We start from the raw sequence: 27,809 nt of genomic DNA, 5'->3' as shown, positions 1-27,809 counted from the left end.
GAATGCATCTGTAGTGTAGCCAGACCTTACTCCACAGCGCTGTGGGGACAGGTCTGGCAATGCAAGACTATCAGCTACCTAACCTTAAATAAAACATTTCAGAGAACAGATATATGGAATAGGCAATAAGGTATTTATGGAAAGTCCGATCCGGTGATCTCCGAAATCACCAATAAGAAGAATTAACGACCAAGCAATTCTTCAAACTCCGAGTGTGTGTGTTCTGTCTGCTATGGGAAGGGGTTCTCGGGCGTATAGTTGAAACTGGCGTCCAAGAACATGGCCAGGGTGCCCAGGGTGGTGATGATGACAAACAACCACAGGAAGAGGCGGTCCACCACGAGGGCGATGAACTGCCAGTCTCCTGTCATCTAGAGGGAACACACACACACACACACACACACACACCTACTGTAAGCACTAGCGCTGCACGACATGAGGAAAATATGCGATAACATGGTTGAATAGTACGATAATTGCTTGCAATAAATAAACAGATATTAAAGTTTACTCAATTTCACATTTCTACTGCTTTTTCAATTGATTTTTTTTCTTCATTTTTGCTCTCCCATTTGTTTTAAATTCGACAAATTGCTTGTTCAATTTAAAACAAATGAAAGGAAATCATTTCCAACATTCTTTTATTGAGCAAATTGAATTTGAATAGAACATTAAAGGCACCACTAAAAAAAGCAATGACAGTTACATTTTAAAGTGCACTTTTCTACTGACATTTTTCTTTTAACTAACAAAAAAAATCGTTTGCGATATGTCCCAGTATTTTTTTTCCAATCTGAGCTTTCTTTTGCCTCACTAAAACAACTTTTGAACGTAAGGTAGGTCCGGTGAACCCTAACGGCCCAAGACGACTGTGATTGGTTTAAAGACATGCCAGTAAACCAGAGCTCTCTCCCTCCTCTGTAGCGCTGTGGAGGAAGGTCTGGCAAAGCGAGACTACGATGACTTGTGCTGCCCTGGTGAGCACTGAGTCAGCGATGTACTGTATGTATGCAATGACACATGGACATCGTTGAGGCATGTTTGGAACCCTCCGTGCTCAGGAGCGGCAGACTGCAGACTGAATAACAAGCTGCCTGACAGCGTGTGGCGTGTCGTGCCCATTTCTCACCGTGTCGTCTGTGTCCTGCTTCTTCAGCTGCTCGGCCATGTATGTCACTGCAGAGATGGCTGACTTCAGGTTGGGAGGGAGGACCAGACAGTAGCTGTCAGTGTTTGGGAGCCGCTGGAGCTGCACTGTGCTCTCACACCTTAACAAAGAAGTGGGAAAGTAGTGTGGGGGGGGGGCATTTTAAACATTGGCATTGACATTTCGTCTTTTTAAATTTCTGTCCAAGTTTCCAAGATAGTTTACACAACTGTGCTATGTGCTGGCGCTTTTACGTACACTGTAAGAAATGTAGGTCTTTACAACACTTTGTAATCTAATAGTCATATCCTGCTACCTGTTTCCAAAAAAATCTAACTATGCCTGAATAGAAAGAAAACTGCAAGAAAAGTTTACTTTTGCTCTTTGGCAAAGGACTGACCACTTTTTCTTTTAAACTTCATATTTCTATGCTTTTAATTTGTAATTAGTAACTGCCAACTTATGATTCACGCGTTGCACCAAGTCTCCTTTTATTGCCCATTTGTTTATTCCTTATTCTATCCCATTATCTGTGTTTATGTACGTTTATATACAGTATATACGTTACTATTTTAGCACACATTCATAGCATCTTGTGCATAAGAAATTCCCTTCAGGATAAATTCAACTATATCTTATTGAATTATTTCTAGTAAGTTCATTATATGAAGATATGAAAAGATAAGACTGCACCTCTGCTGTGCATTATGCCATCATAGTAAAATAAACAAAAAAATAGAAAGAGATATACATGGAAGAGCAAATTATAAATGATGGTGCACGGTACCAGCTGATGTATCTTATAAATGATCGGAAATTGAAAAAAAAAGAGATGTGCATCTATGTTACAACATTATAAAGTACTATGCTCAATTACAATACACAAAGGTTCATGTTGTAAATATTACAAATGGAAATAGAAATGTACTAACTGTAAAAAAAAAAAAAATTGCAATTATCTTTACTATTCATTCATTGATTTTACATTTTATTCTTAAGTCTTATTTTTTTTTAATACCAGTGAACAAATAGACAAAGTAAGATGCTGTTTCCAAAAGAAACACATTCTTATTTGAGGATGCCATGCAAATACTTGGATGCATGTCCTATAGAAGAAGTTAAAAAATGCAGCAACAGCCTTTACATGAGCTCAACGAGCTCAGATTTATGCTGCGACTGTCATGACTCACTAGCACAGCATTGTTCACCTCTGCAGAAACAAACCAGCGCTGACATTGGCTGTCCAGGGTAGGACACACACAGTGGTGGAATGTAACTAAGTATATTTACTCAAGTACTGTCAGGGAGGTAGCACAAAATATTAGGCCCTGTAGAAAGGCATTCTGTATGGGCCCCACCCAGTATCCACAGGTATTCATTCTAGCATTCTTTTTGGGCCCTCCTCACATGAGGGCCCTGGGTACTCAGTCCCATTTCCACCCCCAGTCCGACACCCCCGAGTACTGTACTTAAGTACAAATGTTGAGGTACTTGTACTTTACTTGAGTCTCTTCTTTTCACGCCACTTTCTACTTCTATTCCGCTACATTTCAGAGAGAAATACATCTGTAAGGTTTACGTTACAAAAATACTTTACAAATTAAGATTTTTGCACACAAGACACATGTAGTTTATAAAATACAATGTTTTATTATAAATTAAACTACTCAACAATATAACGGCCTACAACAACACCTGAAATGATTTGACCATTAAACACTTAGTTGATTGACATAACTGTTTGGATCGTTTCCAGTTTCTAAACTGGGAGGATTGTTCTGCATTGAGTACTTTTACTTTTATTGCTTTAAGTACATTGGGTGGGTGGGTTGGGAAAGTGTCCCTCCTTCATTACCACCACTGAGGTGCCCTTGAGCAAGGCCCTTAACCCCAACCGCTCCAGTGGAGCTGCTCAGTGGCCAGCAGATCAGACTGTGGTTGTACTGGGCAGCTTCCAGGTATGAATGTGGAACTGTGTGAATGTGACAGGTCGTCGTTGCAAATGAGAAGTTGTTCTCAATCGACTTACCTGGATAAATAAAGGTTAAAAAATAAATAAATACATACCTAGAGCTGTAACAATTTCAATTAATTGTCTCCGAAATTATTGAGATTAACATCATTGTCTCTTTCTGACAATTTTTTAAAATATTTATTTATTTATTACTTTTTTTAAACAAATTAAAGTTTTGAATGAATTCCATGGTACATCTTTTAGTTATGTATCACTGTTATGTGTCCCAGATAATGTACTAGTAACACAGGTACACAGCCTATAAAGTAAACCACGCCTCTAAAACGTTTTCTTCTAACTGTATGCCTCCTTGTCATTTTTGTTGCTGTGAACGTGTATAGGATCAAGTGCCAACAACTAGCGTAGCTTTAGCTCAACAGTCCGACCAATAATCACTTATATAATTTACAGTTTGTCACATCTAAACAAAATCAACAATCACCATCAACAGTCAAACCTTAGCTAATGTCAGCAATTAATTGTGGTTAAACAAAGACACAGCGATTACGTAAAAAAGTTGACAATTATGTAATAATTGTTACAGGCCTATACATACCCATTACATTGCAGACATTCCATTACAAGAATATATGTAAAATCACCTCAATATGCAATAAACTCATCAACACCCACACACACACACACACACACACACACACACACACACACACACACACACACACACACACACACACACACTTCCCGTAACCAAGAGACCAAACTAACAGTCACACTCAATAACTATCACATTATAAATAACCCACAATCTAAAACCTGTTCACACAGAACAAACATTGTTTTATACAAGACTACTCCAGGTACTGTCCAGTATTCAATCTTTCATCTGCATGCCAGATAGATGCCTCTGCACAAGGGCTTAGGTTTAGTTTCAACACATTATAACTGGGGGGTCTGACGGTCCTCACCCTCTGAAATGTCTGAAATCGTTGAAAAACACATATTTTTTGGTAAGAAGTAGGGCTGGATCTGAATATCCGACTATACGGATATTCATTTGTTGGTTAGGTGTTTTTGGGAATTTAAATATTAATTTTTTGTTTTGTTTTTCCTTCAATACTGATGTAATAAAGTTGAGACACATTCAACTTATGGAGAAACACAACCCTAAGAAGCAGCCCAAGTAAGAAGGATATAAACATGTTTTGAGCCCTTTTTGGGGAGTGGGTTGTCTTTCATATTTTTTGAGGACGACAAATCTACGCCTTCTAAAAATCGGGTGAGGACATATTCTCTGCATCGAAATCTATGCCTATGCCTCTGCATATACTTTTTGAAAGATGATTTATCTTTAATCAACCGGATTTTCAGGGGTAACTTATTCCAGTTTGTTATGGCTCGATAAATAACAGTTTTCACTGACTCTAATGAGCTTTACTCAAAACACACGAGCAGAGAGAGGGCCTTATTGACTAGGGGGTCCTCAGAGTTACTGAAGGGGGGCCGCCAAATTATGGTATAATATGGTATAATATAATATGGTATAATATATATATTATGGTATAATAATTTGCATAATGTTTTGTCAAAAATTGAAATGTCAACATGAATCCAACATATTATTAGCAAATATAAATCGGCCTATTTGTGGGGAAAAAAACATTGATGATAGGCTTACTAGCCTATAGGTAAAGTACTCACTAAGGTGGGTGGTGATGGTGCAGTGGATATGACACATGCCTTTGGTGTGGGAGGTCTGGGTTCAATTCCCACTGCGAGACATCAACCAATGTGTCCCTGAGCAAGACACTTAACCCCTAGTTGCTCCAGAGGCGTGCGACCTCTGACATATGCTTTGGATAAAAGCGTCAGCTAAATGACATGTAATAATAAGGTAGCCATCCACAGATAGTTAAAGGGATACTTCACCGATTTAGCATTAAGCTTTGTATCAGTAGAAACATGGTAGTATTTTCGAATGACCGTGCTTCCCTCCCTCATGTCCCCCTGAGACCAGAGATCTCTGTATTGTGGGTCTGGAAAAAATCTTCCGATGATGCAAAACGACGATTTTTATGTGCATTCAAACTACCAGACATGTGTACCACCGGGATACATCGGTACAGATCGGAGAATATGCAGAAAACTTTACTACAGACGGAATACTCGACACCGGGGGAAAGGGACCTCGACACCGGTTCGACCTCGGCGGAAAACTAACGCTAGCTGGCCACCTGTTCCATCAATCCTGCTTGCAAGTGCATTCTGGGATTTGGTGTCTTTCATCCACATGAGCCAAAAACACATTTTCTGGCTTTTCTTGGCCTAGAAGGCACCAATTTCTAATTTTTTTTTCTCACATTTCTACTACACAAGTGACCGAATTTAAAGATATATTCATCATTCCAACGGTGAAATATCCCTTTAATCCTAAGGATCATGATTTATGCCAACAATTAATATTTTATAAGCTTAGTATTCTATGTACTAAAAAGGTATATAAGAAGGCTTTAGGCCACCCACACGTTATTGTAGGCCTAGTTTAATATGCAACTTAATTTTATACAATATCTGTAGTATGGGGCCCCTGATCCGTCTCTCTCAGCTCTCAGTGAAGGCGTCCTTGGCTTAAAAAAACGTTGAAGACCCCTGTTGTAGTGCCTTCATGCTTTTCAGTGTAACTGCTCAATCAGAATATTTTTTAAAAAGGATATTTGGGGCTTTTAAACAATCTCTAGGCTTTTGTATCAATCATAGGAACAAATATTGGGGCAAGCTATAATGCCAGAACTACAATAATTAAATTTACTTTGTTAACCATAAAAAAATAAAAAATAAATTCCTGCACACACTTTTCACCTCTGCATTTCAGACCATTACACTTGAAAATTGTGTGCAGGAAGTTTTTTTAAAATGGGTCTTCAGGGGAATTATGTCCTGCAACACAGAGAAGGTGGTATGCGTGTTGCTTTCTACTCAGTCTCTGTTAACCAAACAGATGATCAGGTGGAAATTAAGAGTGACACAGAATATACTGAATGTGTAGCCGATAAATCGATTAAGCCAACTTCAAGTTCAAACCCTTATTATTCATACTTACTATTTAAACGGGATTGTTCTGGAAAATCTGAAGTGGGGTTGTAAGGGAATTATCCATAGTCAGTGTGTTAGCTACAGTAGGTGGCGGTCGGCACGCCCCCAGTTTGGAGAAGCAGGCAGGAGTACCCACACAGAAGCTAAGCAATGTACTGCTGTGGACGGGGGCAGCAGCTAAACATATTTTAGCCACCTAAAAAAAAAGGCCCACCTAAAAACATCAATATTAGTTTGAGAGAGCGTAGATGGATATAACGGCTTCAGTTCCCCGCCAGAAAGGGCTTTCTGACGGCAAGGTAAAGCGATGAAGATATTCTAAATATAATGTACACTTAAACTGATATTGATGTTTTTAGGTGGGCCTTTTTTTTGGGCTAAAATACATTTAGCTGTTGCCCCTGTCGACAGCAGCAAATTGCTTATAGCTTCCGTGTCGGTACTTCTACCTGCCTCTCCAAACTGTGGGCAGGCCGGCCGCCATCTACTCTAGCTAGTCTATATCGACAATGTTTCATTTCCGGGATTGTTCAGGTGTTGCCGCAAATTCCGCTGGATGTCTCTCATTTCGGCCAGATGTCCGTTACCTTCCGCTTCCTTTGTGTTGGCATTCTAACTGCTCCTCAGATCTCTGCAGGGTAAATCCAGACAGCTAGCTAGACTATCTGTCCAATCTGAGTTTTCTGTTGCACGACTAACACAACTTTTGAACTTACACACGTTCCACCAAAGCAAGTTCCTTCCCGAGACTATTTTGCAGAGGCACCGTGGCTCCGTGCGGTGCTTAGCGCCGCCCAAGACGATTGTGATTGGTTTAAAGAAATGCCAATAAACCAGAGTATGTTTTTCGCCCATCCCGGAATGCTGTGTCGACTAGCCAGACCCTCCTCCGCAGTGCTGTGGAGGAAGGTCTGGCAATGAGAGACTAACTGTAGCTGATACGCTAACTATGGATAAGTACCTCAACTTTCCCTTTAACTTATTTATGCTTACTTGACCCTACAATCTATACTGTTCTTGTATAGCAGGTCAGGTCACAGACGCTCATGTCTGACCACAGTTCCACAGGTTGAAGCAAACACTTAAATAGGGTGTTAACTATTTGCTCCTGCTGCCCTGCGCTTCCCATCGCCCTATTCACCATTCACCTCTTGTAAAAACTTGGGATGTATTTTTGCATACCCTCAGTGTCAGCTCTTTACATGTTATAATAGATGTTTCATGTTTTATCTTTTGATATAACTATGGAACATGAGCCATCACTTGACAATATTCTGCACTATGCATATTTATTCATCTAGTACTCCGTGTCTTTCTATTCATACGCACCTTACTCATCTGTTTATCTGTGTATATATTAGGACTGTCAATCGATTAAAAAATGTAATCTAATTAATTACATACTCTGTGATTAATTAATCGCATACATAATTAACGGTGCCTGAACCGATACTTTTTAAGAAACTAAAAAAAAGAAAAGAAAAAAAAAAGGGTACTAAACAGCAGTTGGTGACATTAAAGAACGGCTTGTTTATTGCTAAGGCCATATGGTCAAAATTAAATGATTTAATAATAATGCATAACAATAACTTATTTCACTAGTAAATTGCTGTTGAATGACAAAAACAACCACCAGATGGTAAAGGACATTTACAATAACTTCAAATGCACCACAAGGATGTAGTTTACCAGTTTCATTGAACGCACCGGCTGTGTTGTTTCTCCGACGGCAGCTGCAGATTGTTACATACCGGTGTTGAATCCTCTACAGTAAAACACAGTCACACTTTACACCGTTTAGCGTTAGCTGTCAGCATTTTAACCGTGTTTAATCCAGCTACTAGCTAGCGGTAGGCTAACGTTAGCTGCTGTCGAGTATAGTGTTAACTAGCGTCATGTGCAGCGGTGTTTGTGTTTCAGAGCATCAGAGAGAAGCGCCGACATATCAGTGGCACCAGATTTCGGTAGCCAGGGTTGGCAGGGAGAAGATTTTTATAAGTAAATGTTCCAATTAATGATCCAGGCACAACATTCTCGTCTCCCTCCTTCATTTTACAGTCCAATGGTGGCTAGAATGGCTCCGGGTCAAACGTCAATATGGAATGGATTAATCTGCATTATTTTTTTTAACGCGTTATTTTTTTTCTCAGATTAATTAATCAAAATTAACGCGTTATTTTGACAGCCCTAGTATATATTTTACCTGTCTGTTTATAATAAGGGTGTTTATAGTGTACATATTACTATTATTATTATAACTCTTACTCTATATTTTTCTTTTTCTCATAATACTTTTTGTATATTTTTCCTACAGTGGGGCAAAAAAGTATTTAGTCAGCCACCAATTGTGCAAGTTCTCCCACTTAAAAAGATGAGAGAGGCCTGTAATTTTCATCATACGTACACTTCAACTATGAGAGACAAAATGAGAAAAAAAATCCAGAAAATCACATTGTAGGATTTTTTATGAATTTATTTGCAAATTCCTTATAAGTATTTGGTCACCTACAAACAAGCAAGATTTCTGGCTCTCACAGACCTGTAACTTCTTCTTTAAGAGGCTCCTCTGTCCTCCACTCGTTACCTGTATTAATGGCACCTGTTTGAACTTGTTATCAGTATAAAAGACACATGTCCACAACCTCAAACAGTCACACTCCAAACTCCACTATGGCCAAGACCAAAGAGCTGTCAAAGGACACCAGAAACAAAATTGTAGACCTGCACCAGGCTGGGAAGACTGAATCTGCAATAGGTAAGCAGCTTGGTGTGAAGAAATCAACTGTGGGAGCAATTATAAGAAAATGGAAGACATACAAGACCACTAATAATCTCCCTCGATCCGGGGCTCCACACAAGAGCTCACCCCGTGGGGTCAAAATGATCACAAGAACGGTGAGCAAAAATCCCAGAACCACACGGGGGGACCTAGTGAATGACCTGCAGAGAGCTGGGACCAAAGTAACAAAGGCTACCATCAGTAACACACTACGCCGCCAGGGACTCAAATCCTGCAGTGCCAGACGTGTCCCCTGCTTAAGCCAGTACATGTCCAGGCCCGTCTGGGAGTTTGCTAGAGAGCATTTGGATGATCCAGAAGAGGATTGGGAGAATGTCATATGGTCAGATGAAACCAAAATAGAACTTTTTGGTAAAAACTCAACTCGTCGTGTTTGGAGGGGAAAGAATGCTGAGTTGCATCCAAAGAACACCATACCTACTGTGAAGCATGGGGGTGGAAACATCATGCTTTGGGGCTGTTTTTCTGCAAAGGGACCAGGACGACTGATCCGTGTAAAGGAAAGAATGAATGGGGCCATGTATCGTGAGATTTTGAGTGAAAACCTCCTTCCATCAGCAAGGGCATTGAAGATGAAACGTGCTGGGTCTTTCAGCATGACAATGATCCCAAACACACCGCCTGGGTAACGAAGGAGTGGCTTCATAAGAAGCATTTCAAGGTCCTGGAGTGGCCTAGCCAGTCTCCAGATCTCAACCCCATAGAAAATCTTTGGAGGGAGTTGAAAGTCCGTGTTGCCCAACAACAGCCCCAAAACATCACTGCTCTAGAGGAGATCTGCATGGAGGAATGGGCCAAAAATACAGTGTGTGAAAACCTTGTGACGACTTACAGAAAACGTTTGACCTCTGTCATTGCCAACAAAGGGTATATAACAAAGTATTGAGATTAACTTTGTTATTGACCAAATACTTATTTTCCACCATAATTTGCAAATAAATTCATTAAAAATCCTACAATGTGATTTTCTGGATTTTTCTTTTCTAATTTTGTCTCTCATAGTTGAAGTGTATCTATGATGAAAATTACAGGCCTCGCTCATCTTTTTAAGTGGGAGAACTTGCACAATTAGTGGCTGACTAAATACTTTTTTGCCCCACTGTATGTCTATTTAATGTGTATTTGTGTTATATATATATATATATATATATATGTTTGAATTTTTCTTTTGAGCTGCTGTAACAAGGGAATTTCCCCAGTGTGTGAAACTTCATTTTAAAATGACAGAATCATGGCAGGATCAGTAAGTGTAGACTCATCGATAACTCCGTCAGTTGCTATGGTTTCTGCTGTCTCGTGATTTGTGGCAGCTCTTGAATTATATAGCCCCCAGACGTCTGTGATTTGTACGACTTTCGTTACTCAAATTTACTGACACAATCCCACAGGTATGATGTCAAGGCTCTGTCAAAACCTTCGCTTATAATTGGCAACGCAGACAATACAACCCCGAATCACAGAGATGCCAATTCGGACGGGACCAATATTATAACACAACGCCTGTGTTTGGCTAAATATAGCAGGTCATTTGCAGTGGAATCTTTACTTGACAAAGTACAGACATGGCAGATTTGCATGGGATTAAGATCACAAACAACCTATGTAATTATTACACATTACTAGAGAGGTAATACTAGTCCCATGCAAAAAGGGCTTAAGACATTTACATTACAACCTGATTAATTCATCAACATTGCACATGCAGCACACATGAGAAACAAAGTAAACAAAGAAGATAAGCTAACATGCAGCACAAGCAATAGAATAATCTTGTGTATATATATATATTATATATACACTAAACTACTGTATACGGTGTAATGATTTGTATGTTTATGGTCTTCAATTTTAACATAACTTTAAAAGTAGGTAAAAAGAAGATAAGCTAACATGCAGCACAAGCAATAGAATAATCTTGTGTATATATATATATTATATATACACTAAACTACTGTATACGGTGTAATGATTTGTATGTTTATGGTCTTCAATTTTAACATAACTTTAAAAGTAGGTAAAAGTAGACAATACAACATATTGCCCTCTTCTAAGTCATAGTCAATGACTTTATATAATGCAGTATCATGTGTTAAAATACACAGGACACTATTAGAAATACAAAACAGAAAAACATAAGAGATAGAGGGAGCTCTATGTGAAGGAGTCTGACTCGATGCACCTGTCAAATTGGCACTTCTGTACATGTATACACTCCATGCATGTAGTGTAGTGTATAACGGGTGTGCATGATGTGAATAATGTCCAGAACCTCTGGCACCCGAGAGGGGAAGGCGTCAGTGAAGGAGCAGGACAAGTTATCAGAGTCAGGGGGAGACAGCGTGACAACAGATGGACTGCAGGACAATAAAAATGAGTGGCCGAGAACTCCTGCAGGAATGGTGTGTGTAGTGTGTGTGTGTGTGCGCAGTGCGTGTGCATATCCACAGCTCAGGGCTGAGCTATGCGGTGCTCTGCATGCCATACACATTCCACGGCTTGTATTCATTACTGCAGATACATGGAGCCTCTCTCACCGTGACACTTACCCCACTTACCCCCCCGCGCGCACGCGCACAGACACACACACACACACACACACACACACACACACACACATATGGGTGATGTATAGCAGAAACAAAGACTGTTAAACACAGTAATACCAACTCAAATGGAGATCCACAAGCAAGCTACATCAAACATACAGATTACTCTCATAAATGTGCAGCGGTAGAAAGAGTACAAACATATTCTACTTGAGTAAAAGTACTACTACTTGGATGAACTTTTACTTAAGCACAAGTGAAATTAGCGGTATAAAAATCTAATGAAGTTAAAAGTAGCTCATTTAAAATTTACTCTAAAAACCTACTCAATTAAAGTAACGCGAGTTATTGTAATTCACTATACTTTCCACCTATGTAAATGTGTTGTAAAGGACAGCACCTAGCTTTCTAACTAGCCCTCTGACAGACTAACAAGCTAAAGAGAGATGAATGAAGGAAAAGACTACAGTACATGACACAAACTGGCTGATGGTGCCCAACCACCCTCTCCTTCACGTTAAAAAACAAAGACAAATTCCTCTGCCCCGATCACTCATCATCGGTCTTCCCTTCCACATCATCCACCCGTATCTATTCTTCCCCGTCGCTCCACCTCCTTTCTGTGGGATTACCCCCTAATGTCCAACCTAAACAGAGGCTTAGTGGCTGGCGACTGTGGCCGCGGGTGTGGGGCTTAGCTGGGGCTGAATATGATGCCTTTGGAACGGGATGAGAGATGTCCAGCAAAGGGCCTGGTTCACAGGACGGTGGAGCTGTTTATGATGCCAGGGCTGGGTGGCAAGGCCCAAGCCTACTGGCAGATTAGCCAGACTGAAGCAAATATGGTTGGAGGGACAGTACAGTTTAAAGCAGCATATTACATAACAGATTGATATGTCACGGTCCTGCTTTATGGCTAGTGGCCTTTAGACTTTTAGTTTACTTTAGACTGTGTGATAGTTTTTGTGTTTCTGTGCTTGTGTGTCCATCATGTGTCTCTGTAGTCCTGCCCTGCATGTCTTTCCTTGTCAGCCTGTCTTTGTGTAATAAGTCCTTGTTTTCTTGTCACCCCTGTCATGTTTAATTGTGTAGTCTCCCTGGCTGCATCTCACAGCCCTTATTTGATAGCTCCTCGACTCCTCGGTTGAACCGAAATTTGTTCTGTCCCTCCTCGGTGAAGGCCATCTCAAAGCTCTTATTTCTGCTCCGAGAAGCGAGCACCGAGGAAGGATCTCTGAGGAGCTGTAGGCGAGGATACACGAGTGCATGTCATTAATCTCTTTTTTTTAATCCGTCAGAGTACCTTTTCATGTGACTGTATTAAATATGTGAGGCTGAAGGAAGTGCACACACTGTTACTGCCTTTACAGATTCTCTGCGCTGCTGTGGTGATGGCTGTAATTCTGCCAAGTCTATAGCACACTGTGTACTCTACTGTAATAGCTAGGCTGGCATCGGATCCCACATTCAAACTTTGGCACACTCTAAAAAAAAGATTCATGCCTGTGCTGGATTGGCTTAACATTAATAGAAATGGCTTTCTGCTAGGGTAATGTCCAGATCAGCACATTGTAGCCGAGAAAGGGGCTGAATCTGGATGAATGACTCTGATGGGTATTACTTTGGGTGTATGGAGTTTAACAGTCTTGACAGGTGTGAAGAATATAGACAGTATAACCTTCTTGGCAGTCTCGCTCAATAACTCAACCCAAGAGCTATTTGCCGACATTACATTTCAGTATTTTGTAGTTTATTAAACAGATTTCTTTTCTCTGCACACAAAAGATGATGAAAATGTGACGAATATTTGACTTTTATGGCTTTTAAGAAGGCGGAATAAAATGCATTTTTAATACATTTCTGTCTCCGTATCATCCTTGGTTTCTGAATTCTCATTTAGTCAGATTGCTGTTATTACTTTTACGGAAAATTGACCTGGGCACTTCAAATATGGTAATCTGTTACTCTTGAAAGAACAAAAAGTCAGCTGTATGTATTTCATAGCAATCAGTATACAGTAGAGACCAACATACTCTTTAAATAAGGTGTTTTTTGTTTTAAAACAGCCCCATTGTAGAGTTATCTTTAATAGGTCTGTGTCAGATTGTGGTGGAGTAGGTCATACTATACCCCACAATATTAGAATACATACCTGTTACCTAGAGTATTAATTCTTATTAACTTCACATCTAATTCTCTTGTATTTAAATGCATGTATTGGTATGTACTGTATTGTGGTACCATCATTTCACTGTAAATTGGGAAGAATTTCGCTGTAAGTCGCAGGCTATAAATCCAAATCGTTACCGTAATGGGTTATGTTCGATAAATACAACACTTATTTTTGAATGTTTCCAGCAAGTTCTGGAATACTCTCATAAACCTAAATCAGTAAAAAACAACTTAATTGCCTTTTTGGACATCCCATGCTTTCTTTTCTGTACATTACAGGGTTTCCCCCAGTGTATTGCAAGCCAAGTGGCCCACTGGGGGGGGATGGGTTGTATTTGTTTGGCAGTTGAGATCAAATTGCAGCATTGCTTACTGCACCTTGAATGTAGGGCCCCATTGAATCTGTGTTACAGCGCTCTCAAATTCTCAATTTCACAATTCCTTCCATGATTCTGTTATCACAGAAACTATTGGACTCTACATTAATGCTGCCATCAGCCGGGCCCTCGTCGAAAAAAAGGACACTTCACACCGGGCCTAACAACCTTTCTAGGAGACACCCTGACATTCTTTTAATAATAACTTTTTTTGCAGTTAGTTATGGGAAAACACCTTACCGAGAGAGAGAGAGCATTAAGCTGATTGAGTCTGGCAGATTCCTTGTTAAAATAGTAAATGTGTCCTTACCTGCCTCTCCAAGGTAAGACAAGATCAGGGTTGATCTTTCGAAAAAAGTACTCTCCTCCAGGCTGCCTGCCGTTGAAGCTTTGGACGGGCAAGTCATCACTAGACTCCTCCTTCAACAGAGGTTCCTCTGGGTTTGGCCTTGTCATGCCGATGTACTTGGGCAGGAAGTGAATGAATACCTGTAAATTTGAGGTAAAACAATCAGTGAAATCGGGGTTCTCAACAGTATTTGATATAGCCTACATGGGTGTTCACCAGTGTGGTAGTACTTAAGATTGGTCTTGGTCTTAAGATCGGTCTCAAGACCACGTTTTGAAGGTCTCTGTCTCGTCTCAGAATCGACCACATTTTTACTCAGTCTGGTCTCGTTCTCGGATAAAGAGGACTCAGGATTTTATTTCAAGACCAGTCAAGACCACAACTGCAAGGATATCACTAAACTGCCTGTGCATCGTCTGATGTATGTGTTAACATTATTGTTGTGACTGGATGTAAAACTTCCTGCTTCAAATGCAACCAATAACTTGACTCATTTCTAATTAAATTTTTTTTACTGTTAACCCCCTCTCCCCGCCCCCTTAACACGCACTCCCAACAAAGTGAATCTCGGAGACAGAATAAGTTCTGGCTATCTGGCACTGGTCTGGTCTTGGTCTTGACTCGGTCTGGCCCTGCCTTGGTCTTGGTCTTGACTCAGTCTGGCCCTGCCTTGGTCTTGGTCCTGACACAGTCTCGCCCTGCCTTGGTCTTGGTCCTGACTCGGTCTCGCCCTGCCTTGGTCTTGGTCTTGACTTGGTTTCAAACCCTCAAAGTCTTGGTCTTGTCTCGGTCTCGAAATACTCTGGTTTTGGTGATGACTTGGTCTCGGTTTAGGTGGTCTTGACTACAACACTGGTGTTCACTGAATTTGTTAAACCTAACCTCACCTTACGAACCCAGTTGGGCATGATGTGTGTGCTGGGCGTTCGGTGGTGCAGATTAAGGACGACTACGCTTAGGATGACAGAGAACGTGACCAGGATCATGGTGAACAAGACGTAGTTGACAATAATTGGAATGCCGAGGGAGGTCTCGGGGACCTTGTCAGCCAGCAGAAGCATGAAGACAGTCAGAGCGATGAGGACGGAAATGGAGAGAGTCATCTTCTCTCCTGCAGACAACAGGGAGAATGAATTAGAACAGCGAAGCAACGCATATTACTCTGTTGGGTTCTTTTTTTATGTTGAAAAGGGCAAACTCCATATCTACGTGTCCACTGTGGCATTTTTTGAAGGCAGGGATTGCCCCGCTTCCCAGCATTGCACGCTAACGGGTTTTGCCACTAGCAGTAATCAGTTTCTCTTCACTGAACACTGACAGGCAAAGAAAACAGGCTACACCCGCCTACAACCACGATGGCTGCACTTGATTGGACGAACGCTTCACGCGAGGCTGTCTTTGCCCCGTTTTCAAAACAGACCAACACGGCAGCTCGAAAACTCTCTTATTTTACAAAAAATAATTGAAATGTGTTTCTGAAAACATTTTATGTAAGAAATAGGCTATTCAGTTGCTGAATCTGTCTTCATTTTAGATCAACAACAGCCAGTTTAAAAGAGTTTATGAGAGGCGGCGAGTCGAGCTGCCTGCTCCTCATTTGCATAAAGTAGCCTGGATTCAACGCTATGCAAATAAGAAGCGGACATCTTGACACCACACGAAAGTCACTGCGAAGCTACCAGAATTGCATTGAACAGCACTGCGCGGCTGCTTAAATAGACAATGAATGGGAAGCGTGGAAATGGTGCTTGCCAGTTGAAACGAACCTAAGACATGATAATAAGACCTTTTGCTGTGAAAAAATGCAATTGATGAAATGGCTTAATATTTAAAAATGTTGGACAAAGGCATGTTTGCAAGTGTATACTGGTCCGATGTTGGTAAAGAAGACAGTTGTCTGATTTAAAGCTATAGTTCATAGTTTCTGTCTCCCCCATGAGAAATTCTAAGTAATGACAATAAAACTGTCGGCGCGTCCACATGATACAAGCCTTCCATGATCGTGCACAATGGTTGCCCTGCCTCATGACGGATTCTGTATCAGACACATGCTTCTTGTCAGTGATCAGTCAGTGTCAAAGCATGTCAGATGTGCTGACCTGCTCCAGGAGGCAGGTAGAAGACAAATATAGCCAACACGCTGGTGAGGATGCAGGGCACAATGATGTTGATAATGTAGAAAAGAGGCTTCCTCTCTATGATGAGGTAGAAGGTGATGTCCTCGTAAAGGTCCTCCTTGACATTCTTTCTGGAGGGTTTGTGACAGATGGCCCATTCTCCGTTTTCTGTGGAGAAAGAGACGTATGCTCATTATTACTCTAATCTTTGGGACATGCAGTAAAATGGTGGAAAATGGAGGCATAGATTTCGGGGGGGACGCAGGGGATATGTCCCTCCCAATATTTAGAAGAGGTAGATTTGTCCCCCTCAAAAAATATGAAAGACAACCCACTCCCCAGGGGGCTCAAAACATGCACAGGTACACAGGACGGTGAAAACTAAAGATGTGATTTCGTGTGATTTTAAATGTCTTTCATGCAGATTTAAACTTCAGAGCTTATGGCTTTTAACAAGGTCTCCTTCTCTAATGGATTTGTTGTTGACTGACGAAATGTACAGTACATGATTCTTTAAAAACATCCAGAAATACGTGGGATGTTTTAAATATGCAGAAAGCTTAGAACAATACAGCAGAATAATAATTTCCTTTACATAAATAAAGACACTTCCATTATAAATTGTTGCATAGAAATTAAGTGTTTGATGCTCAAAATTCTCTGGGGGATGACCCCCAGACCCCCCGGTTATTAGTGCCCCCCCATGCTGAAATAAAACCCATGTGGAAAATAATTAAAAACACCGCAGGGCTAAAGTATATACAGTTAATATCATAAGGTGCTCAAAAAAGGTCATTGTAGGCACCAACCAGTGAAAGCGTTCTCATCTATAACTATCTCTTGGATCTCATTGCCCACGTCATCCAGAAAGTACTGCAGTTCCACCTCAGAGGCGTCATAGGTGTACGAGCGGAAAACCATGCTGCAGTTCTGCCAGTCAAATGGGAAGTACGACACCTGTGAGAGTGGACATTACAAAACTGTTGCATCATTCTCCAAAAGGAAGTTTCACACATACGGATTTCTGGATAAAGGTCCAGGAAAGTCAGTGGTGGAGGAAGTAGTCAGATCCTTTACTTCAGCAAAAGTACTAATACCACAAAGTAAAAAATACTCTGTTACAAGCAAAAAGTCCTGCATTGAAAATGTTACTCAAGTAAAAGTATGTAAGTATCATCAGGAAAATGTACTTAAAGTATTAAAAGTAAAAGTACTCCATGCAGAAAAATCCTCACATTTTAGAAACTAGAAATGATCCAAACTGTTCTGTCAATTAACTAAGTGTTTAATGGTCGAATGATTTCAGCTGGACTTGTAGGCCTGTATATTGTTGGGTAGTTTAATTTAAAATAAAATATCATATTTTATAACTACATGTGTTTTGTGTGCAAAAATCTTAATTTAGTAACTGGTAACTAAATATTAATGTAGTGGAGTAAAAAGAATAATATTTCTCTCTGAAATGTAGCGGAGTAGAAGTAGAAAGTGGCATGAAAAGATAAGACTCAAGTAAAGTACAGGTACCTTAAATTTGTATTTAAGTACAGTACTTAAGTAAATGTACTTCCACAACTGATGAAAGAGGGAGATAAAGTAAAACCTAGGGTACTGCATGTATTTAAAATGAGTACAATCAAGCCATACACTGTCCCTTCCTGACTTGCCATACAGCTAGAGCCAGTACCTCTATAGAGCAGGAGCTGCGGTAGATGGCTGGGGGAAGCCAGTTGACTGTCCCATCACTGTAAACCAAGACGTTGACGTACAGAGCCACGTCAAACTGACCGTCATTACTGTAGGGAGGAAATAGACAAATGTAATATTTTTTATTTCAAGATTAACATGGTAAAACGAAATGTATTTGGCAGGAGAACGGGCCAGCTCAGCAATAAAAAAAACAACAAAAACAAACAATAGTCGCCGTAATAAGAGCACTAGTCATAAAAGATAAAATAGGATAAAGTGACAATTATAAGGTAAAATGACAAAATTAGATCTTCTGCAGGTATATTTCTTACCATGTTTAGCATCAATCATTTAGCTTTTTAGCATGCTAACATTTGCTAATTAGCACTAAAGTAGAACTAAGGCTGATGTGAATGTCATTAGTTGAATTTATGTAACACATTTCATGGCAGTCAGCCAATAACTAATTACATATTTCATCTCAAAACCACAAATGTCATGGTCATGGCGGCAGCAGAAGTCAGTAGGCTTTATCCTGTGGGGACTGTAAAGTGTCCATACAAAATGTCATGGTAATCCATCCAATAGTTGTTTAAATATCTCAGTCTTGACCATGAACGGACTGTCCGACTGTCAGCCATCTCTAGAGCCACTAGTGTATGTTTGCATTATGGGCAAATCCTCTGTTGGTTACTGAATGATGATGGATGATATGGATGACTGTGTGACCACAGATGGGACGACACTCACTTGTTTATGAGGTAGATGTCTGGACGCCACACCTTATTGGGAGGAATCCTCAAAACTTCAATGTCGTCATATTCTTCTGGATTCCATGCCAGCCTGTAGTCTGTCCACGCCTGGGAAAAAAGGCAGCAAGGAAGGGAGGAAAGAGCAAGGAGAAAGAAAGTGAATAACAGCCATAGTGGAGGAGACACGAAGAGATGTCTCTGTCATCTACATGGTAGTTTGTCCTGTCTTTGTCATTTAAAGCCCACTGATTTAGACATGCACTCAACACACACTGTCACAAACACTCAGGCCGTCCTGAATTCTAATTAGCGAGGGCGAGGGACAGAAATGAAAGAGTGAGTCAGAGAACAAAGCAAGACATAATTTGTGGTTATAAAAAGTGACAAGTGCATTTGAGGACAAAGCGACAGAGCAGCGGAGAGAGAGAGAGAGAGAGAGAGAGAGAGAGAGCAAGAGGTAGTGAGAGAGAGAGAGAGAGAGAGAGAGAGAGAGAGAGAGAGGTAGAGAGAGAGAGAGAGAGAGAGAGAGAGAGAGAGAGAGGAGTCGGAGCAGCGGAGTGGGGCTCAGTGATGAAGATGAATTCATACTCATACCAGATTCATGAACACGTTGGTTGTCATTTCTTCGTTCTTCTCGTTCTGTAGCAGGATAAAGAGACACAGAAACGGAGAAGGAGAGACGAAGAGTTAGCGAAGCCACCGTATCTTGTTTTGTGTGACAGTGCTGTTACTTTCAATCCGGCTCTATGGAAACTAATTGAGTATGCACCCAGCAGTGATCTGGCCAATGTGTGTATGTGGGATTGGACTGCTGAACGATAGCACTGCATCGTCACAGGATAACTTTATAAAAAAAACTTTTTTATTTAAAGCTTTAATGTGTAGTTTCTGTCCCCTCCCCCCCATGGGGAATTCTATGTACATGTAATGCCAACAACATGATACAAGCCTTCCGTGATCGCGCACCACCCCCACCCCTCCTCCACGCAGTTGCTAGTAGCCAAGGAGGACACGGAGGATTGAAAAAAACATGATGGACTCTTCAGAAGAAGTAATTATCTTCACACCAGCCTCTACGCGGGGAAAGTCGCCAGACGACAACAATCTTCTAAACACAGTCATACTGAGAAATACAGAGAGAGTTGTGGAGCTGATAGTCTTAATTAGCTTCATAGCAACTCATTTGGCAATGGCTTTAATTTAACTGGCGTCCTAGGTGCGCACTATAGCTTTAATTTAGTCAATTTATTGTCACGCCACAAGTGTTCCTATTGATTGCCAGGCTGAGGTGGGTGTGGCTTACCTGCGTCACAGACCTTACAAAGCGGAAGTTAAGATTATAATTTTTTGGGGGCTTTTCCACCTTTAATGGACAGGACAGCTAGGTGAGAAAGGGGAGAGAGAGGGGGAAGACATGCAGGAAATCGTCACAGGTCGGACATGAACCCTGGGCCTCTGCGTCAAGGCATGAACCTCCATGTATATGTGCGCCTGCTCTACCAACTGAGCCAACCTGGCCACTACAAAGCGGAAGTTAAGTAGCCTAGAAATCTAGACGCACCCTAGCGGCAGTAAATGTAATTTGCAGCCAGGGTCAGTCTAGCAACTCTGCGTTGGCTTGCGAGCTGGAAAAACCAAACTCTAGTCAGGCCAATCACAACGTGTATAGAGTCGGTGGGCGGGCTTAACATGACGGCAGAGTTGCGACGGTTCCATGTGAATTCCCTGCTACTTGAAAGAAGATGGCTGTTGCTGCTGGCGAACAGCGGTCTTTCCAATCGGCTTTGGCTGCGACTCTGGAAGACTTGGAGTTCAGCTTTTCTTTGAGAAAAGAACAAAGAACAGCACTGAAGTCATTCTTAAAAAAGGAAGATGTGTTCGGAGTTTTGCCGACCGGATACGGCAAAAGTTTAATCTATCATCTAGCGTTGCTCTGGTGTATGTGTATGGTGTTTGCAGCGCTATCCTATTGCGTGCAGAGGGAATTTGAAAGACAACTGTTTACCCCGCCCCTCGGATTGAGCCCTGCCAATGGTGAGTTCCCCGACCCAACATCTTGACTGGCTTGTCAGGCTAGAAGTTAAGGAAACCTGAGAGGCAGTTCGAGGAGAAAGGACATGTGCTTCTGTGTCTTGACGGAGAACGGTCAAATCCCCTGGTTCCCCCCCTCCCATCAAGTTGTGTTAATGTTTTGTCTGCATCTGAAATGTCTACAAATTAACGGAGTGTCGACGCTGATCAGCACTGGACCACGGAGAGAGCTGGTCGGCTGACGGAGCGAAGAAACACAGAGCCAAGGATGACAGGTAATCCCTGTGATTTCACCTGCGGCCCGGCAAACTGAGTGTTTTCACATGCATCAGCAGCCAAACCTTGGAAGCTCCTAGACTAACGACAGTTTCAAGTTTTTCCTGGGGTTGTGGTTATGCCGTGTCAAACATGTTAAAAAAAATGCAACAAGAAAGTAAAACTTATAAGCATTAAAATAAAAAAACACAAACGGGATCCTCAGCAAAATATAGGCAACAAATAAGCAACTCAAATAATATTGTTCATGTTCAAAAGGGGTTGGAAGAAGTGGAGAACTGTTCTGGTACGACCCCCCCTATTAATTGTCAATATTCATAGATAGTAGGAATAAAATTTGCATCCATCAGTGTCCATGTTTAACTCGGTCGGCTTGAACATATCAAACCTTTTGGACAAAAACAAGATCAAAATAATCTGGACAGATATTTTGTTTCAACCTGATATATAACAGACTCAAATAATTCATAAGCATGTATTTGCATGTATGAGAGTGTGTAATGTAATATATTTACCAAGCTGACAAGCTGAGAGAGGGTCATCCCCACTCGAACCATCACCTTCTCCTCCCAGTAACGAGCCGGTCTGACTTTCATGTTGTAGTTCTTAAACAGCTTCTGATGGAGCCTCCGCTCTGTTTCCGAGGCTCCTGGATGAAAGGATGGATGCAAAGAGATAGAAAATGATGAGGGGAGGGGGGGGAGTGATACCTGATGAACCAAGAGCCACCACCACCTGAAAAAATGGTTTTTGAAAAGTAAAGAGCAATAAAGAAATAATTCCCGTCTTTTTGGTTTTCCGCACATCTAGGCGGGACAACATTTATTGTAAACCTAAACTGATATGCAGGCCCGGTCAAAATTTGCGAGGGGCCGGATTTGGCCCGTGAGCCTTGTGTTTGACACGTGTGCACTACGCCCATTTGCACTGGTTGCATGTCACTTTTCATACTGACTTTACCTGGTTTTACGGATTTTTAAAGGACTTAATGGTTTTGCAAAAGTCTGCTTGTCTTAAATAATGCTTCAGGGCTGGGGGATATGAGGATATATATCATCAAAATCATTTAAAAAAACGACTATTGTCTATATATTTTTTATATAAAACCAGTGACCGAACTGCGTTACAGCATTATCTACGTCATTTGGATGACGCTTTACGTTATGATCCTTGCACATTGTATTTATTTTGCACTAAACTTCTAAAGAAAATATTTTTCAATTGTCAAGTATTTAATTCAGACAGGACTAGAAAAATAGGCTTTACCATGTAGTTATTTTATATAGACTTAATGAATCACAAGAAAACGTTATATCATGATAAGGGCTGGGTATCGATAAAACATGTACAATACCAGTACCGATACCAGTAACCTTAAAGAGAAACCAATACCAATAGAGAACTTTATTGGATACCCATCATGTGAATAAAAGCATTCAGCTGTGTAAAATGCCACCACCACTCCACCACTAGCTTCTACGGTAGTGGGCCAATCACCAGAGATGGTAAGTAACGAAGTACAAATACTTCATTACTGTACTCAAGTAGATTTTTCAGATATTTTTACTTTACTATTCATTTTTGCGCCAACGTTTTACTTTTACTCCTTACATTTTTAACACGAATATCGGTACTTTCTACTCCTTACATTTTACAAAATTGGCTCGTTACATTAGTTTCAAATAATTTCAGTGGAGTTACCACAATAATCATAAATGTGATGTTTTAGGCCTATTGGTAGACATTCATTTAAAATGTAGCCAATAGCATATAGAGAGCCTTTTTTCCATGTCCACTGAAGTTTCTCAGCTTGCACTCTAGTAACATTTGTGTGGTCCAGGTAGCTTTGCATAAAAAATGGTTGTCATTCGCAAGGCTACTTTTATACTTCAAGTACATTTCCAAGCCTGTACTTTGTTACTTTTACTACACAAGCGTATCTGTACTTCTACTTGTGTACGGGAAGTGAGTACTTTGCCATCTCTGCCAATCACACATCGCATTAAACCAAAGAACGCTGTCAGCAAAATCATACAAATAGAAATATATCTGGGTACAAAAACCTTTGAATGCAGGTATCGTTTGACTGATGAAGTTTCGATACTACTCGGTCGTGGTTTATTTCGGTCGATAAACCAAAGGTATTGAGTACCAGCCCTTATCGTGATATATATTGTTGTTGACCTATGTAAGAATAGAAGATTTTGGCCATACCGCCCAGCCATACTTCAAATATTTTAAGGCTATTGTTTTATTTCATAAATTTTGTATTTGTCTTTATTGTATGGATCTGTTGTAATTTGTAATTATTCACCATGTGCAAGAGGCTCATTATTTTTTTTTTTTACTGTATCTCCTTGAATTTTCTTATTATTGCAGTGCAAATAAAGTTCGATTGATTGATGAAGAATGCCTCACACAAAAAGTTAGAGAATGAAAGCAGAAAAAAAGCAGGAAGTAAATCAACAGTGCCCACTGGGATGACTCATGCTAAAAATATACTGTGTATGCTCATGTATACCTAGTATGGGTGGACTCTGATTCAGATTCTAGTAGCGTCGAGTAGCGCATATATTATTACTCTCTGATCTGGAAATAAATAGTGGAGATATGTGGATGAGAGAAACCATTGGGGTTGTTCAGTATGCTTTTGTTCACCTTGCAGAGGTATAGGGTTGGGCATTGTTTTGATTTGAACAATTCTGATTCCAATTCCGATTCTTCCTTTTGATTACGGTTCTCATCGATTCTCCATCCCTATTCAAAACAAAAAAAAATTCAAATTCAATGGTGTTTTACAGTTTTACCGGGCTTTTACAACGTAAAATGAAGCCACGCTAGAGCGGCGCATAAGCCGCCTACACATAAGCGATTTGCTCTCTGCGAGGTAGGGCGCAGAACAATCAATCAATCAAGCGCAGAGATCAAAGCGCAGCGCAGGAATTCGTCATGAAGGGTGGCAAGGAAGCTATTTCCGTTGCTAGGTAACGACAGCTGTTATCTCATTGGTTGCGCTTTCGAAAGGTCATCGGCGCACCACGCCAGGGGGTAGAGCAGCGCATAGTTGGACGGCACCGCTCTCCCCATAAGAAAATCGATAAAAAGGCCAGCGCAAAGCGGCTTTACTGGGCTCCATGGCTGCAACACAACAAGCGCCTGGAAGTACGGTGGCCGCTACGGAAACCAAAATTTGCGTACGCTAAATTTGGAACTGATTGGATTTGAAACGATTCCAAGCGATTCCAATAAAGAAACAATTCCATTGGAATCGTAATTTTTGAAACGATCCCAAGTTGGAACCGGTTCTCGATGCCCCAATCCTACAGAGGAACCTCAGCAACAGAAATTGGGTTTTATAAATGACCTTTCATTCTCTCCAAGGAAAGGTGTGACATTAAATGCGAAGTATTTAACACGCCAAAAAAATGTGTTGCACTACCTGCTGATGATGGACTGACAGACATTCCAAATGTGTGACCAAACAACATGTGGAAAAGACAGAGAAGGACAGACAGGACATGCAAAGGAAGCGGCCAGCAGGCGGGCAGGTGCTGGACATTGGGTAGCAAAGGTGACTGAGCTAATGTAATTGATATGCAGCAGGGGAAAGGGATCAAAGGGATGTCTCAGATACCAGCTCCATCAGGGACAAAAATAAACTCTGATTAACTAACAATGATGTGTTAATATGATTCATTATATCTTGCAGAACAGAAAAGAACAGTCTTTGGGTTGTTTTTTTTTGCTTTTCAAGTGGAACAAGATAAACCGATCTATTATCTTTGACAGGACATACAGTAGGCTAAGACTAAGGTGTTCTTTCCATTGGGATTTCCCCCTCTGTGTCTCTGTTCTCTTCAGGGAAATACAGTTATAAAATCACCCTTGCTGTAGGACTCACGAAGGGACAGGAACAACAACCCCTGTGGAGGGCACAAACCAGTGCAGGGCAGCTTTTTTTCTTTCCACTCGCATTGAGGGGTCAGAAGGTCCAAGTCAAAGCCCTTCAGCTGAGATAAGAACTAGTCAGTGGTGGAAGAAGTATTCAGATCCGTTCCTTTGGTAAAAGTACTAACACCACACGAGTAAAAGTCCTGCATTGGAAATGGTACTGGAGTAAAAGTAGTCGATGCAGAAAAACCCTCACATTTTAGAAAACTGGAAATGATCCAAACAGTTGTGTCAATCAAGTAAGTGTTTAATGGTTGAATGATTTCAGCTGGACTTGTAGGCCTGTATATTGTTGGGTTAATTCTTAACAAAACATTGTATTTTACAAACTACATGTGTTTTGTGTGCAAAAAATCTTAATTTGTAAAGTAACTAGTAACTAAAGCTGTCAGATGAATGCAGTGTAGTAAAAAGTAGAATATTTCTCTCTGAAATGTAGCGGAGTAGAAGTAGAATGTGGCATGAAAAGAAAAGACTCAAGTGAAGTACACGTACCTCAAATTTTTACTTAAGTACAGTACTTGAGTAAATGTACTTCGTTACATTTCACCACTGGAACTAGTCTTCGCAAATATATTCCAACTATGATTTTATATTGATGATAATCTTGAGAAGGTGGAATAAATACCAATAACTGATTTGACAGAGTGCAGTGGGATGAGATGCTTGTTTATGATCTGGTCTGATAACTGTAGCCATCCTGAATGCAAAAACACTTCAATTTTTTAGTTTATGCATGCAAATGGTTGTGCAAAGGTTTCTCTTCTGGGCAGCCCAACAGGAAATAGGTAGTATTGTTAGGACAGATAGAGGAATGGGACTGAACTACAGGTCACCAACAAGCAAACAATTAGTTGTTTATAAGATAGGGTCAAAATCAAAGGCAGTCAAACATTTTTCTTTTCCCTTCTCCCGTTTTCTCTCCATTTCTTCCTGTCACTTTACAATTCAGCATATACGTCTGAATTCATAAGGTTCGTTTAGAGTTAAAAATATTTGAGTTGATATTAGTGCCAACAAATGCTACATGTCTTAGATACACATTTAGATCAAGGAAAATACATTTGGTTTGATCTTATTTATCTTGGGAACTTTATGATATCTAAAACTGAGAAAATTGGCAGCACAAATGCAACAAGCATTCCATAAAATGTCCTTACCAGTGTAAGTGAGACAGAGGCAGCTGCATACGATGATAAATGCGTTCATCCTTGCATGAATGATCATCCTTATCTTCATTTGTCCAATCATGACAGTCATGACATTGTACACTTTTAAGTGCAATCAAAGGCCCCACTTTCCTTTAGGCACTTTGACGCCTTCACCTGGAATCTAGATGGAGCGTTCCGACAAGACACACCTTTCTAGCTCTTAGCTACAGTTACACCTTCGGTTGGATTGCAGCTGGTTGGCACCTTCAGCAGCACACACTGTTCAGCTCTCTCTCTCCTGTCCCTTGGTGTGTGTGTGGCCATGGCTCCGTGGGTGAATCCACGGCCTGATTGGGTGCGCATGCTGGGAGTGACGAGAGGGCGGAATGTGTTTGTACTGGGAAGCCTGTGGGGCAGGCACCTGTTGGTGTTCGCCAATCTGTGGTTTGCACTGTTTGGATGGTGGGTGGGAGGAAGAGGAAGTGGAGGGAGGGAGGGGTGGGGGGTGGCATGGGGTTATGACAATGGAGATATTTTTGGGGGGAGAACAAGTGGGCGGGGTGGAGGGTAGAGTTGATTGGCGGTGGTGGTTTGGAGCTGAAGTGGTTAAAAGGTGGCTCATTTCACTTTCAATGCCTCCTTAATCCTGTAATTCCCCTCTCTTATTCTTCTTTCTTGTTAAATCTCTACCTCTTTCATCCATTCACACATTCGTTTCCAGTCTCCCTCCTTTGGTGCAGTAGTAATCATTCCCATTGTGCTGCACAGTGTCTGGTAACAATAGTGGAATTCAAGATGTGCATCATATCTCAGGGCAGAATTGGTTGTCACACTTTCAATTGTTTTTCATTAAAAATAATCACAGAATTAATCTAATTCAACAGAATTGACCCTTAAAAGAGCAGTGTGGAGGATTTAGGGGGAACTATTGGCAGAAATTGAATATTAATAATTATGTTTTCATTAGTGTATAATCACTAATTAATTGTCCTGAAAATAAGAATGGTTGTGTTTTCGTTATTTTCGAATGAGCCCTTCATATGTATATAAAAATTGGGTCCTCTTTCACAGAGCCCGCCATGTTGCACCACTATGAGGTTTCTACAGTAGCCCAGAGAGGACAAACCAAAAACTGGCACTAGAGAGGGCCTTTTCACATTTTTATGTAACTTGAAGGGAACCGTAGGTTCTACTAAACGCTTGGAAAAGGAGAGGTTGGTTGCAATTTGCAACCTCACTGATCATTTCATTCATCATCATCAGGGTTGTGGGATTTATTGTTTCATTAGCTCACGGGAAGAACTTGTGTTCACCTTTCCAACTTGAAGTAATTTACAGCTGCAAGAACAGTTATCCAGGGAAAATACACAATGAATAAAAGCCACCATT

The 27,809-nt window shown here is 40.8% G+C and overlaps 1 protein-coding gene across 1 annotated transcript; it reads right to left on the bottom strand.

Annotated features, from left to right (window-relative positions):
* Window positions 1-230: 230 nt before the first annotated feature.
* On the bottom strand, window positions 231-26,529 carry chrnb1l (cholinergic receptor, nicotinic, beta 1 (muscle) like). The gene is made up of 11 exons (XM_078275910.1): window positions 26,430-26,529; window positions 21,834-21,967; window positions 19,606-19,650; window positions 19,010-19,119; window positions 18,258-18,366; window positions 17,383-17,530; window positions 16,556-16,741; window positions 15,344-15,567; window positions 14,418-14,596; window positions 1,130-1,268; window positions 231-371 (listed from the first exon to the last, which is right to left on the bottom strand). Exons 1-11 carry the CDS (start codon window positions 26,527-26,529, stop codon window positions 231-233), a joined length of 1,515 nt encoding a protein of 504 aa, XP_078132036.1.
* Window positions 26,530-27,809: the final 1,280 nt, after the last annotated feature.

This window comes from Sander vitreus, chromosome 19 (assembly GCF_031162955.1).
Source record: "Sander vitreus isolate 19-12246 chromosome 19, sanVit1, whole genome shotgun sequence".
NCBI classification, from domain to species: domain Eukaryota; kingdom Metazoa; phylum Chordata; class Actinopteri; order Perciformes; family Percidae; genus Sander; species Sander vitreus.
Note: the sequence above shows the minus strand (reverse complement) of the source record. Positions and strands in the feature narration are given on the sequence as shown.

Coding starts and splice junctions, on each gene's coding strand:
- chrnb1l (XM_078275910.1), bottom strand. CDS start 26,529: ATGACTGTCATGATTGGACAAATGAAGATAAGGATGATCATTCATGCA. Junction 15,568..16,555: donor CTACCTGCCTCCTGGAGCAG/GTCAGCACATCT, acceptor TGTTGTCTGCAG/GAGAGAAGATGACTCTCTCC. Junction 1,269..14,417: donor GTCTTACCTTGGAGAGGCAG/GTAAGGACACAT, acceptor TTCTTTGTTAAG/GTGTGAGAGCACAGTGCAGC.